The following is a 14908-nucleotide window of genomic DNA, read 5'->3' as shown; positions in this document are numbered from 1 at the left end:
AATTTAGAGATTTGTAGATTTTTGGGAAATTTTCTTTTCGCCATTTTGCAAGTTCTTCGCAATTATTTCTCATTTAACGAAAAATATATATAACTAAACAACAACTAAAAAATAAAAGAAGATATGAAAAAACAAAGACAAGGACAATCTTTTTGCAATTTACAAAAACGAAAAAGTTAATTAGATGAAAGGGAAATGCTAAGTGAACTTTCAAACAAGCAAAGCCGAATAATTTTGAATCCTTTTGTATAATTAGCTGCTTATATAGAACACAAAACACACAGAAAAATTTACTCCAAATTCATCGCGTCCAATGATAAATATTTTTGTTGCGGAGAAATAGTGAAGGGTAAGAAATGTGAGTGCAATTTGCTGAATATGTGGCCAATATACGGAATGTACAAATAAAATACGATGAAGATGGACCCTTAGAAACTATTTGTTTTTTTAACAGCTTAACCATATAACTCTGTTAAATGTTAGTTAGCAATCTATTTGGGTGATGGTGCCTTCCTTATGAGAATTAAAAACTAATTGATTGCTTAGATGGTTTCAAGCGAAACACAGTTTGAGTTGTTATGGATGGGAACCCGACCTACATATGTGCCCTATAACGAATTCAGTTCGGCATTGTTTTCAACTCCTCACAAGCTAAACTGCTGATAAAACAAAGTAGAAGCTAAACCAAAGACCAGTAACATTATAAAAATGTATTTAAATGAAATAGATTTAAAACAAAGCCATAAAAGTTCACACTTAAAAAAAGCATTAATGAATTTAGAAAAAGAGAAAATTAATATATGAAAAACAAGATATTTCAAATGAATTAAGAAAAACTGTTGATATACTCATATTAAATGGGTGTTTAATGCAAAATGAAAAACGTTTTAAATTCTGAATACACAAGCTTTATAATTTATAAATGCTATGAACGGAATGTAAATAGTAATAAATGAAGATAGTTAGTAGTCAAATCATTTTATCGAATAACTTTAAACTAATTTCTTTACAAATAATATTTGCTAAACCTATGCCAGTCAAACTGAACTGTTTGCTAGAGATTTGTTTAAAAAAATATATATAAAAAAGTAAAAAAAAGAAAAACATGTTGAGCCATTGGGGCAATTTGTGTTGTCCAATTTATTTCACATACGAGTAGATTTCTTAAAGATCAATTACAAAAACCAAAATCTCCACAATGCTACGAAACGTAATAATTATAATTAAAACTTTTTTATAATGCACAACCTTGAGCATAATAAAACCCAATTTATTAACATTGCATTCCCAAACGAACATCATGTAAATACACCAAGTACATAAACCAAGTCAAAAATTAGTCTTAAACAAGAAAATATTTGAAAAAAAACTATAAATTGGAAAACAACAAACGAACAAAACCAGAAAACTAATAAACAAAACAGCTTCGCATTAATAAAGATCGTCTCAATCAGAAAATGAAAAACAATTATAAAATAAATTTGAAACAATCAGGTGTTTTTAATGGGTTGGGATGTTAGGACTGGAAAAAAAAAATAAATTACAAATAAAACTAAAAAATAAAGGAGTCTTCAAATAAATGTTTCCTAGTCACCATAGCTGTAATCATGTAAGAATTCTTTCAGATTCTCATTTATTTCACTGGATAAATGGATAAATTGTAAATACTTTGTACAACAACAAGGCATAAATATCGCAAAAGGCGCGCTGAGTTTTCAGGTCAATGCACACGAGTCACAGACGCAGTCGCAGTTGCCGTTAAGACGGGACAACCCCTAAAATTGAGCACCACACATGAGAAACAACCTGCCCAAAGAATGACAACTGAATGCACTGGGGCTACAACTGCTTCTGCACTGAAGAAAATATTCCACAAAATCAATAGTCCACAAACAATCCCAAAAGATTACTAAAGAAATGGTTTACTTTAGTGTGCTATGATATTACAAAACCAAAATCCGTCTTGGATATTTTAAAAACTATTCCTCGATCAATAAGAAACATACAAATGTGAAATATTATTTGAGGAAATACGCATATTTATAATATATTTAAAATCTATCCGTAACTAAATATAAAATAATTAAGCTTCAAATCATTATTGTTATTTCGCTATTGTTTCTTACAAAAGGTACACATATTTTACCATTCTTTCTGTGTACTTATTGGAACTGACTGTTGGCCAGATCTCAGAGCCGTCCCTTGCCAGATAAACCCGCAAACAGGTTCGAGCAAAAGGTTCAAACTCGGAACCAGCGAACGAGGACAAGTGTTTTGACCCGCGCAACAGCTTCCTTCCGCCTTCAGCACGAAATGCAACTGTCTTTTGGCCCTCAGAATGTGTGTGGGTACACTGTAAAAATTTAAATATTAATATCTGTTACTTAATCTAAATTATTTATTATTTTTAATTATTTCGTTTTAAGAAAAGATACTGAATTAAAAAAATAGTATTTTTATAATTTTATAAATATAATATGGAACTCTAACAAAAAGTTGAAATTGTTATATTATTGCCAATAACTTAAATTTATTTTAATTATAAAACATCTTAAATAAAAGGAACTTGTAAGATGTATGATAGCTCGAAAGTAAGTATTTATCTCTCTGTACGAGTTTGAGTTGATCGGGACTCGCTTCGTTGACTTCTGCACCTGCAGCAGCAGCCGGCGATGATGGCACGCGGTAAAGGTAAAAGTAAAGGCAAGACCCTGAGGAAGGGGCCAAGTTCTACCTGGATGCAGTTGGCCGTTTGTCGTCTGCCGGTTGCCACTTGTAATTATTTTGTACCTTTGCGAGTAAGCGGCCCAAAAGGTAACAATATCCCCTCTTTAGGACTCGATGCAAACGAATTATATTTGTTTCTGTGGCGGTAAAATACGTTACAATTTGTGGAGGGTGTGGAATGGATCGAACATATGTGAATTGATCTTAGGAAATATTTATGTCAGGGTCAGTCTGTGGATGAGAACATGTGTGTTAGGCCCTAAGAAGGAAACAATGCCAGAAAACAGCTGATGCTGAATGTTTAAATGGTATGATAGATCGATTGGATCTTATAATCCCAGATGAAAAATAAGAGATACTCACAGAGTATAGAAATAATAAACAAAAGTATAACCATTTTAGTTTAAAAAAATATTTAAAAAATGCAAAAACGTTAGCAACTGGTGATACAAAAAGTATTCTAATTTACATAATATAATTTAAAGAAAGTATTGTGTTATTATTGGAGTTCAAAAGTCTTTATATTAATTGATAAATAAAATACTTATGAAAAAGACAAAAATTCTGCATACTTAATATACATATAGATTAGCGGACGGCAGCTTCCTATTAAGTGAGCATAGGGTTTTGTTCTGCCCAGCCGCTGCTCGCTCACGTACACTGCAGCAACAGCGGTCTGCACACACATATCGATGAGCTGCCCAGTGCAAATTAGTCACACAAATATAAAAGAAAATATCAACGAATGTGTGTGCCGACCGCTGATATAGACATCCGATTCTAAAATAATTACACCCTAAAATATTTCTTTTTTTAATTAGCATTATTAATATTAATAATTTGTAATTTCTGTATATTGAAAAAATAACATTAAAGTTATAAACAAAACCTCACAGTTTTTCCAAGACTTTTTTTATAAATGCCAATCAAAATTGTATAAGTAAAGTTGTAGAAATAAGAATACAATTTTATTTATCATTTACTATATTAGGTTATAATTCTGTCCCAAGTGAGTTTTCATTCGTGTCGCTTTTACCAGGACACCCACTATGGCCACTAACAACTAACCCTGTATGGCTGACCTGCAATCTCTGCTCAACAATCAACAATAAAACTCAATCATTGCTTGAGCACTGAACTCGACTACAATGAACTTGGGTGCCGAGTTCTCCCCTGTCATTAAGAAATTTCCATATACGAGTATGCGACACATGCAACGCTAGACAGCACCCCCCACAAATAACGCCCTTTTCGGCGCCTCCATGCCCCGCTGACACGTGGCGCCAGGCAATTGCATGCAGGACTGAGAATGGACAGAAAGGACTTGCCAAATTGGGGATCTAAGGCGACGAAGGCGGGGCAATTAGTAGCCTCATGTGGCCGAGGAAAATCCAAATAAATTTTAATAGCCACCAGCAAAGGTTCCCACACTAAAAAAATGAGCCAGTAATAGCAATAATAATCGCCCCGGAGAGTTGCTGGTGCCATTATAAGGATATTACGAGCATTATGTTTGTTTATTCCGAACGCGGTGCCGTACCGTGAAATCGCTGAACCGCATCGGGCAAGTTAGCCACCCCTAACCAACCCCCAGTCACCGAGAGCTAGTAAGTACAGCCTAACCCGCTCCAACTCCAAATCAATCATTTACATAATCGTCATAGCCATATTCGCTTTTGGCCCAAAACGCGTCGAAATTTCACGCGCTTTTTCCCTAGAAATGGACAAGTTGCGTGTTTTTAATTGTTTCTTTTTTCCTGCCTTGGGGGTTGGGATTGGGCTCTATACATTTTAGTTTCAAATGCCATAGCTTGAGCATTACTAAGCAGAATTGTAATGACTTGCAAGGAGGGGCAATTTGTCATATTACACAGATAAGTTGGCACCTGCCATCAACTTTGCTGGAGGTGGTTCCACATTTCCTCTGCAGCTATAATTTATACAATGTTCCCCATGAGTCGGACTTCCATCCAATCGATTCCTAATGAGCTTAAGCATTATTGAATATTTGTATTGCCCAATCCTAATGAGACCAATGTATATTATTGGCTGGATAAGCAAAGTAGTTAAAGCTCTGGTAAATATGTACAATCGACATCGTGGATCGATCTGCATATGAATTGTGTATCATTGAAACGCTTCGTTGAGAATTTGTTTTTATTTGCGATTTTAATAATATGTAAAATTCAAAATTTTTTTTAGTTTTCGAGTATCTACTTTATACCAATTTTTAAAACAAACAGAAAGTATTTTTAGCTGTATAGAAATACGTTTTTATTTTATTTTTCATATCCATTTCACCGATATCAAATAATAAAAATCCAAATTCCGCTAAGAATGCAAAATACAGATTAAAATATCATATTAAATGAAACCCAGAATACAACATTATTAGCTAACTTTTTCCAAATGCTTTTTTTTTCTTTTTCATTCCTAACGACACAAAAGCCGGCTGCTTTAACCATTAGCACTACTTCTTAGATAGCAATATTGAACCCCCTTCCAAATTCGATTCCATATAGTATTACCCCCCCTGCTTTCCCAAAGTTTTTGATCCTGGCCGAAAAAAGTCTGTTAGCAACAAATGTACAACCAAAGGTAAAAATTCCGAAAAAAAATCGAATCGAAAAGCAAATGCTGCCCATTAACAATAAAATACACAGCGAAAAAAACAGGGGGGTGGCAAAATAGGCTGGGCAAAGGATGGAGGAAGTAGTGGGGGTGGATAAAAACAAGGCAGAAATTCGTTTTTTATGTACCGCGAGTTTTTTATAGTTCGTTGTTTCTGTTGTTGGTTGCACGTTATCAACAATCTCGTTTTACCAAATAACGCAAAGTGCGCGTCATGGCATTGGTACACCGAAAAAAATTATTTTTATAAATTTGCAGAAACAGCATTTGCCATTTGCAGAAACAGCATTTGCCATTTTTTAAATATTATAAAAATAATTTAGGTATATCCGATGAATATTAGCATAAACCTGTGTATCATTTATAGGAAAATTGGCCAAACTATATTTCTTTAAATATTTTAACACTTAAAACGGGATCAACACAAAATATTTCAAAACGTTATTATCAAAGAACCAAAAGAAGATTTTATTGTTCTGTAAAATATTACCGAATAATAAAAGAATTAGTGAAAATATTAATTTAGCACCTTAATTAAAATATAGTTTTTTTAGCCGATTTAAGCAGAGATGTTCGTTAAAGATCATTTAGAAAAAACCTCTTAATGAAATGTTGGTAAAATGAATTATGGTATTTTGCGTGCAGCAGTGACACGCACAATACATCAACGGATCATATTTATATTCGAAAATATTTTTCTCAGTGCATTTCTGTGTTGGTGCTGATGGTGGTTCCTAGTGGTTCCTGGTGTTGGTGCTGCTGGCGGGTAGCACACGCTATACTTCGCTTACGGAATAGCTGAAACTGCAACAAGGAGCGGAGGGAGTGGCCCATGATAGTGGTAGTGGTAGTGGTAATGGCAGTGGTCGCGACCGAAAGAGAGAAGTTCTAGAAGGCTAGGGCTAGTGGAAATTGGTAGGAACACTCGGGCGTTTATATTGTATTTTTTACTCAATTTCGGTGGTGGCTGGTGGTTGGCCAAAAGACGGCGGCAGTGGCAGTGGCAGCCGTGGCAGGATGACGATGATGATGATGATGACGACAGCGGGGGCAGGGAACCTACCCTCGGATCGGACGCTCTCTCTTTTTCCCGCAACGCCAGGTGTGTCGGTGTGCGTTCCGTTCCGTTCCTTCGAGCTCTTCGTTCCCTTTTTGCTTTAAAGTTTTGTGTGGTAGCAAATAAAATTTTAGTTAGTCACTTGCCGTCGCCAAGGATACGCCGTTCAGTTATTTGTTGTGCAACGTTGTTAGTGGCAACCACGAGTCCTCGAGCAGGAAGGACCTGTGCCGTGTGGAGAACATTTGAATGCGAACAGTACGAAAGGCGAAAGGCTTTCAGTGCCAGGCTCGAATCAAGTGCTAGCGACAGGGACAGCGATATTAGCACCTGTCTAGATCTAGAAGCATTTTTATATACTCGTTTATTATCCGGCCGGTAGGCAGCAGCGCAGTCAGCGCCTCTGTCGACGTCGACGTCGCTGCCTAGCCCACCTTACATAGCAGCAAATTCAAATTTGAACTTCAGTCAAGTGTCAAAGCTCAAAGGATTAGCATGTCCTTGCAGCAGCAGCATGTGTGAACCAGTGAAACTCACTATGAAAGACTATTCTCAGAACCAAATTACTTACTAAGTTGCCAAAAACTAAAGGAAAACTGCCAGAACCCCCCAAAGGATCAACCTAAAAAGTGTCCTACATCAGCCATTTGGAGAAAATACTTAGAGGTAAGTGATCTCAGGTGATCTTCTACTGGAGTCTTGTGTTTCTGTAAACCTTGATCATGATTTAGCCGGCTTTGAGTCTTGGCACTGGGAGAATTCACAGTTGATTTCATTATTCTGTGGTTCTGCGGGTGCCAAAATTTAATCCACGGCTCTAACCAACGACCTAAAAATGCCTAGTTTAAAAAATATTAAAAAAGAATTTTGCCCCTTTTAATTTGTAAGGAAAATGGTAAGCCCGGAATATAGGAAGATGAAAATTTAGATAGGTTTTGGTTAAATATAAGTCATAATTTTTCATAATTATTTAAGAATGATTAGGATCCAAAAATAAACTAACTTTCTAAGAAACAAACTTTTGTCTTTAATGAAAAGTGAGATATTAGAGATTTTTTCGTCGTCTTGAATCAAGGAAAATTAAAAATGGATGAATAACCACTACTCAACACTTTGTCACTAAAATGTACGATATTTATTTGGACAATTCATTACAATTTATTTAATAAAAAACATTTTAAGTAAAAGACAACTCAAGTGTAAAGAACACCAAAAAAGTTGTACTGTCAAAAGGATTTTTTCTTGCGGAAGTTTAGACTCTGACTTTCATATTATCAAATCACAGCCATCGCAATATTACTCATACGCCCCCATTACCAACCCCACCGAACTGCTAACGTCACGATTGCGTTGGTTCCTCTATTTTCATTTTAGAATCCAATGCGCAGTACCCAAACAAAATTAATTTCACCCCAACACGCAACGGAAATATCGGAGGGGTATTGCACGGGAGCAATTAATTGGGGCTAGGCTAAAATTGTGAAACAGTTAAAAATATAATATTCCCAGAGTGAAGCACAATCGGTGGCTAAACTTTAGAGACATTGAACTTTCGGGGGGTTCGAAGTATTTCCTAACTTGGCCAATCGCCCGCCCATAAATGTGTAATAAGAGGGTGGCAGGCCACCCCTAGAAACAATTAAGGGCAATGCAGGGGGCGGGTCAGAGTTCTGTAATTGACCTCGCCAATGGAAATTTACATTTGAACTTATCTTGATTGGAAATTACATTTTTAAATGAACGCTGGCATGTCCAGGTGTCCAGCGTAATCAAAGGCAGCCCACACTCAAGGATATTCTGGGGCAGGACCCTTAGGGGTTGCAGCCCGGTGCAGGTGGAAATCCTTTCGCAAATTACTTTACTCATAACTCATTTCTCTAATAGACCTGGGGGCGTGGCCCATAGCTGAGCCACCTGTCCAGAGAGCAAATAAATATTTGATGAGGGAATTCTAAAAACTTCCGTAAATTCCATTTCAATTGTAGTTTTGACCACAAATAAGGTCCTTGGGGGTGCCACTTAAAAAAAATACACAATTGAATTACATTAAGTGCATCCTAGATCGATCTAATACCAAATTTATTGCCATTAATGACAAGTTTTGTATAAATATCAAAGTCAATCAAATCTTTTGAATATCAAGATCTTTTGGTAGAATTATAAGAGCTCAAATCTAAATTTACTAAAGAGCAGCATCAAAAATTCTTTAAATCTAGTATTAAAATAATTATATTTTAATATTAAGATTTGATTAAAAGATTTATGGTTTCTTAGGACTTTAATGCGATTATTTCGACTTCACTTTTTTGGCGCGATCTAATAAAAGCCTATTTTCTGTAATTTGTTCGCCAAAAATATTTCACCGCTCCCCTTCGCCAATCTATATAATTTGAGCTCCTTCGCTGCATTTTCCGGCGGCATAAATTAGCATTAATTCATAAGTCAGTCAGGCCAGCAATTGCAATGCAAAAAAGAGAAAATGAACCAGAAAGGAAAATGTTTTTCGGCTGGAAAAGAGAATTTGCATACAAACTGCAAGGTCCGTACAACGCCCCCCGAACAACAAATTATGTGGGGCCCAGTGGGGCTGTGAACTGGGGAGTGGGGAATGGGGGCTTAGTAGGCCTCGCAGGATTCCGATGGAGTGGGCTGGAGGATGGTGCGACAGGCTAAACGCCGGCAATGTTCCTGAATAATGGGCCACCGGCGCCAACTGACGTTGGTAGGCAATTTTCTAGGAATCTAGATGGGGTTGCGTCGTGTCTATGGCGAGGTGCAACTATATATACATACAAATGTGTTCTATATAGGTGCACATATTGCACGGCAAGGGCTACTGCATAATTTATTTAATCGCGGGCAACAAATCTAAATTGATCGTTAGGCGTAGGCGAACACCCAGCTGAACCAACAAAATGTCTAACAAGGATATTGCATGTTCTCTATATATATTTAACTATTTTTCTCCTCACTTTTTTCTATTGCAGTGCCAATTAGCTAGAGAGGTTTTTCAACAGGGCAAAGGAATATGGCGCCGCAACAACAGAACTCCACATTCATCGATGATAATCTCGACAGCTGTCCATCGCTGTTGAATCTACCCGAAAGCCCCATTCTTCCGCCGCGACGATGTCAAAATCAAGACGCCAATAATAATAATAATAATAATAAGCAGGCTGCATTCGAGGAGCGCTTGGTGGATGAATCGGTGGGGGAACCACCATTAGCACCACCAGCACCGCCAAAGGCACCAGCACCACCAACTCGGCAAGCATGCAAAAATAAACACGGCAGGGAAAACGGAAACGTTGGCCAGGCCAGTCGTCGCCACCGTTCCATTTCCCTCTACGGCGTTAATAGCACTGTGGTAAGTGCCCCCCATCCTCCTCCTTCTCGGGCTCACAGACCCCTACTACCAGAACAACCCCCCTCCCCTGATTTTTCGGTTGCGGCAGCTTTTCCACTGAAATCAAACAAATCATCTAATTGGGTGGGCAGGCAATGGCGTTAGTCATATGCATAAGCGGGCGACCTCGAAGAGAACCTGTACTGTACTTAAATGGGCCTGGGAAACTCCGATAATGCGTAGATTATATAAGGGTTTGATTGCGGCTTTGAGCAAAGGATTTCCTTATAAAAATCCAATATCAAATCCTACTATCTTACGTCCTTATAAAGCTCTGATGTCCCTTTTAAAACTTGATAAAGTTTTAAAACTTGATAAAATCTAGAAATAATATTCAAGTATAATTTTTATATTCAACTAAATAACAGGAATATTTATACGATTTTTATTCAAAACTCAGCAGAAAACGTAAAATTCTATATATTGTTTGAACAGTATTTGTTCATAGTTATTTTTTGTAAGTTTTAATCTTCGGCATTACAAAAAATAAATAAATAAGGCAAAACCTCATAATCAATACAGTTTCAATTCCAATAACAGCTCAAAATCGTCTTCTGAATGTCTGGCAAACCGCTTTACTGATCTCCGTACTTCCCCGTTCTTTCTTGCGACCCTTTAGGAGCAAGGCCACAAGGAAATCCCCATCTGGATGGACGATGGCGAAGCGCGTTACGTATCGGGAGTGACGAACAAAACGACGTGCGATGACATAATCAAGGCGCTGATTGATGACGAACTGAGCAACGGCGAAGGGCTTTACTGCGGCAATAATCCGAAAGGTAAGTTAATTTCATTTTTTCCAACCGATCCTGTCGTGACTGCTATTTTCGATATATACATTCCACAATTTGGATTTTTTATTTATTTATGCTCTTTATTTACAATTACTTTTATTTTCTCCCGTTTGCGTTTCGTTTCATTGAATTTTTTGTTGTTTTCCGGACGTTGGAAAAACAAGATGGCGGCCAGAGGAATACGGCGGCAGCATCGCGTGACTACGGCGATTACATTATAACGGAAAGTTGGGGCGGCATAGAACGGAGCTACGATGGCAACATGGCCATTTTGCCCGTTTGGCGCGCTTGGAGCCGTGTACACAATGAGGTAATGGCAACAATCGGGGGACCAGGGGAATCCCACCTGGCGTGCAGAAAAAAAAATAGAAAAACGAAACACCAGCGAACTGGGCCCGAAAAAAGTCTACAGTGATTGCATAATAAGCGCTTTTTTCCTGGCGCCGCACGCAAGCCAAGAAATGTGAAATTCATGTCGTTCTCGAAACCCATTCCCTAGATTCCATATCCCCCTCCAGAGTGACACCCGCGCCTACTATATAGGTACCACTCGCATTTGACTTATGCTCTGGCTTTTCGTATTTATTTGTTTATGACGCACCGAGTGAAATCAATTTGCCTATTGATTTTTATATTAAAGTTCATGTTTTCGTTTCGGCCTAATTATGTTGTAAATTTTTTATGATCCCACCCTTTATTAATGGGATTAAAGGTATTTGAGGACTGCGAACTCCTAATTGTTATTTGATGATCTTATCTAGTTAATGGACACAAAGAGTTAGTAGAGAGATTGAGATAGTGTATAAAGTTGATTGCAACACAGAGAATTATATTTCATTTGTTGATACTCAAGAAAAATATTTATTATTTTGTAGGTTATTGGATTTTGAGTTTAAATAAATAAATAGTATTTATAGTAAACTTTTTTTCCTCTTTGTAATTTAGTAAATAACCCAACTAAAAGGTCCTATTAAAAGAATATAGTTCGCTCATGAGTTTCACCTTGTCCTTTTAAAAAATACCTGTTTGACTGAATTTTATCTTAATAATATTTTTTTGCTTATTACAGCTCCGCATATCATTAAAGCATCGTGATAACTTCAGAGATCCCCTGGCTATGCAATTAATACCCCATTCCCAACCCCCAACGAGTTTTTCGATGATCAAGTGGCTCAAAAAACTGCTGCATCTTAAGAAAGAAAAGAAGATAATGCCAAAACCGACTAAAACACCTCCCAAAGTGCCCAACAAATTGAAGGAGAAGAGTACGCTGGGCAAAAAGCAATCGATGGCCGATGATTTGGTACTGGTTATAATGCCAGACCAACTTTATAGGGGTACCGAAAACGCCGCCAAAGCCAAGCTCTATAAACTGGCCGAGAATCGGGTCTCAAAGCAGCGACACCGAAGGCGAAGTCGTCACGAGATAACAAAAGCTTCAATCGAAACCTTCAGAACAGCAATTCCCAGCGAATGCAACAACAATAACTATATTAACAATAATTGCATTCGGAGGCGAAAGGATAAACCCATGAGAAATAGTGTTCGAAATAAACTAGCATCCCTACATGCCGATATGAATGTTCGCTATGAGAAGGAATACGCGCTAACACGTCAGTTATCCGAAAAGTGCCGACTGTACCGATTGCAAAACGAACGGTACAAGGGACCGGAAATGGAACTATCGGTGGGGCAATTGCAACAAAATATAGAAGCTTATGCCGAGGACATCATCAAAACGGAACACGAACTTCTCGAACTGAAGAACGAGATCAGGCACGATATATCGCTGATCAATAACTTAAAACGTCTGACTTTGGAGGAAACGGAGAAAGATACCGCCTGTAAGAAAGGCGTGGTAAAGTTACCACAGCCCTCACAGGATATTGAAAACACCCCTCAAGTTGCTAAAAATACGCAGGAAATGCAGTTTGTTGATAATATTTACGAGTTTTGCGATAACAATGCCAGTATGCTGGTGTAATTGTAAATAGTTGTAATTTGTTAAGTTTTTACCAAATAAATAAACATTTTTTACATTTTTACATATATTCTATTATTATTACATGAGACTGGGAAACGTTAAAATAGTGTTACAATCACTAGCATTGAGCTACAGATTAACGGGCCATTTTATTTGAAACAAAGTTATACAAATGTAGGAGGTTGTTAGATATTTAATCTTCAATATATGTTTCCGTTATTTGATGAAGAAATTACGTACATATATATGTTTTACATATTCGGGAGAAACTATGCAATCGAATATACATATTATAAAATCTAGATTTTAAGCAGAAGTATATTGAATGTAGATTTTTACATTAATTAACAATTCTAAAACTACGTTCGTTATCTTGATAACGGCATTTGTCCTTACGTTATTGAAAACCCCTAAAGGGGTTTGAGTCAAAATAATATCTATCGAAGAACTCCACCCGAGCATTTTTGCCATACCTCAGCTCTGGTCCCATTCAACCCTGGCAGAGAAACAAAAACTCAACAAATTAACAAATTTCCAAGGAAAATCGTCAACAATTTCGGGTATCAAATCACAACAGTTTCTAGACAACGAATTTCACCCAAATCCCAAGGCTGCAGCACCTGCATTTATCACAGGCGACCAAATTTAATCGGGTTAATTAGGTAAGTTAGGATGGGTTGGCAAAGAGAGGCGCAGAACGTGGTCGCGAATTCTCATTTTCGCTTGCGGGGGTGATTTTTTGTAGTTCAGTTTGTCAGGCTAATTTAAATATAAATAATATCTTATCGCTGGAATCGCAGATCGGGAAGTTCATTTCCCCTTTAGATTATCCCCCAAGTCAGGTGCAGGTGGTTGGGGGAAAAGTGAAAGTAACTGCGCTTCTGCCGCCTTTGTCGCAAATCCCGTTTAAGCCTAACGAAAAAAAAACAACGATGATTAATGACATTTTAGCGAACTCTCAATTATAACTCTTCTATTCCCACTTATAGACAAAGAAATGGCACGCGGACACCAGAAGATTCAGTCGCAGGCGAAGGCCTCCGAGAAGCAGGCCAAAATAAAGAAGCAACAAGGACACAGTGCCAACGACCAGAAAAAGGCGGCCCAAAAGGCACTCGTCTTCGTGTGCGCCGTTTGCAAGGTGAGCCAGCTACAGTGGAACCCATGTATATTGAAAACCTGGGCTTGAAAACATCTCTATAGCATTATACAACTACATTTTAAAGATATCGTTTTTTTTTTTTTGTATCGGCATTAAAGAAATTAAGACTACTCAAAAAAGTTTACTTAACTTCTTTGAATTTTTTACCAATTTAATTTTCATCTTTTACTAAAAATGAATATTTTAAAAAATATTATGTCTTACATTTTTTAAATAAATATTTAGGTTAGGTTGATGTTATATTGCCTTGATATACTTCTTACGTTTATGATAACTACTCTTTCTTTATTTTTAATTATAACTATTTGTAGCTTAAATCTAATCTTGTGCCCCTTCTATTTCAGTCTCAAATGCCCGATCCCAAGACTTATAAGCAGCATTTCGAGAACAAGCATCCCAAGAACGACATGCCCGAGGAGTTAAAGGATGTCTGATGACCAATTTGGTCGTGTGCATATATAAATATATCAAGCTGAACGAGATCGACGAGTTGCCTACCATTACGAAATATTTGCAACAATAACTTTACACCAGCCCGAAGAAGAAAACCAACAATCAAGCCGAAGCCAAGAGGATGGATAATAGTAATAATTATATGCCAATTTTTTTGTATACACACTGCTGACTTTTGGTTTTAGTTTATACATTGAAATTAATACAGTAAGCAATTGTTCAATGAATTGCTACCACAATACAAAGCAAGCAACCACGTCGCAAGATAAATAGGAATGTTTTCATTTTCATATTTATTATCCCCTAAAAACAGGAATAAGCCGCAATTAATACTCTGTGCGTCGTTTTGGATTTGGTTTAAAAAGAACATTTTATACAAATTATGCCAGGAATTTGAGGAAACAAATCTTTTTGTACTATAAACAATTAAATAAATCATATAAATGACAATTTATAAATACAATAAAAAATGTTAAAACTAAAATAATATGTTTGTTTGCAGTGGACTACACACAAAAAAAAAACTTGGTAAAATCAACTGTAATAATTGTCAAACAGGCCCCAACCAGCAAAATTGTCAATTCTACTAAGTTAATAGTTATTTCACAACAACAAAATACACATAATTAGCAAGGACACACACCCAAAGCAAAAATGAAGTACACGTAACTATTTTAATAGTTAAGTAACTATC

The 14908-nt window shown here is 36.9% G+C and overlaps 2 protein-coding genes across 5 annotated transcripts; both read left to right on the top strand.

Moving 5' to 3' along the window:
* The first annotated feature begins 3911 nt into the window (after nt 1-3911).
* On the top strand, nt 3912-12633 carry meru. Of its 3 annotated transcripts, none has more exons than XM_070215093.1 (5): nt 3912-4334; nt 9403-9782; nt 10441-10600; nt 10780-10925; nt 11685-12633. In XM_070215093.1, exons 2-5 carry the CDS (start codon nt 9444-9446, stop codon nt 12597-12599), a joined length of 1560 nt encoding a protein of 519 aa, XP_070071194.1. In that variant the 5' UTR covers nt 3912-4334; nt 9403-9443; the 3' UTR covers nt 12600-12633. The 3 variants fall into 3 exon arrangements, with proteins under 3 accessions (XP_070071194.1, XP_017010812.2, XP_017010815.2); XM_017155323.3 differs by lacking the exon at nt 3912-4334 and adding an exon at nt 6743-7081 and having other exon boundaries at nt 11685-12632; XM_017155326.3 differs by lacking the exons at nt 3912-4334; nt 10780-10925 and adding an exon at nt 6748-7081 and having other exon boundaries at nt 11685-11807.
* A 441-nt stretch (nt 12634-13074) lies between these two features.
* On the top strand, nt 13075-14484 carry LOC108066708 (zinc finger protein 706-like). 2 transcript variants are annotated; one of them, XM_070214474.1, is made up of 3 exons: nt 13075-13261; nt 13593-13740; nt 14106-14484. In XM_070214474.1, exons 2-3 carry the CDS (start codon nt 13597-13599, stop codon nt 14193-14195), a joined length of 234 nt encoding a protein of 77 aa, XP_070070575.1. In that variant the 5' UTR covers nt 13075-13261; nt 13593-13596; the 3' UTR covers nt 14196-14484. The 2 variants fall into 2 exon arrangements, with proteins under 2 accessions (XP_070070575.1, XP_017010817.2); XM_017155328.3 differs by having other exon boundaries at nt 13076-13261; nt 13589-13740.
* The last annotated feature ends 424 nt before the right edge of the window (nt 14485-14908 follow it).

The sequence above is a fragment of the Drosophila takahashii genome, chromosome 3L (assembly GCF_030179915.1).
Source record: "Drosophila takahashii strain IR98-3 E-12201 chromosome 3L, DtakHiC1v2, whole genome shotgun sequence".
Classification (NCBI taxonomy): domain Eukaryota; kingdom Metazoa; phylum Arthropoda; class Insecta; order Diptera; family Drosophilidae; genus Drosophila; species Drosophila takahashii.
This window is presented reverse-complemented; position numbering and strand designations above follow the sequence as displayed.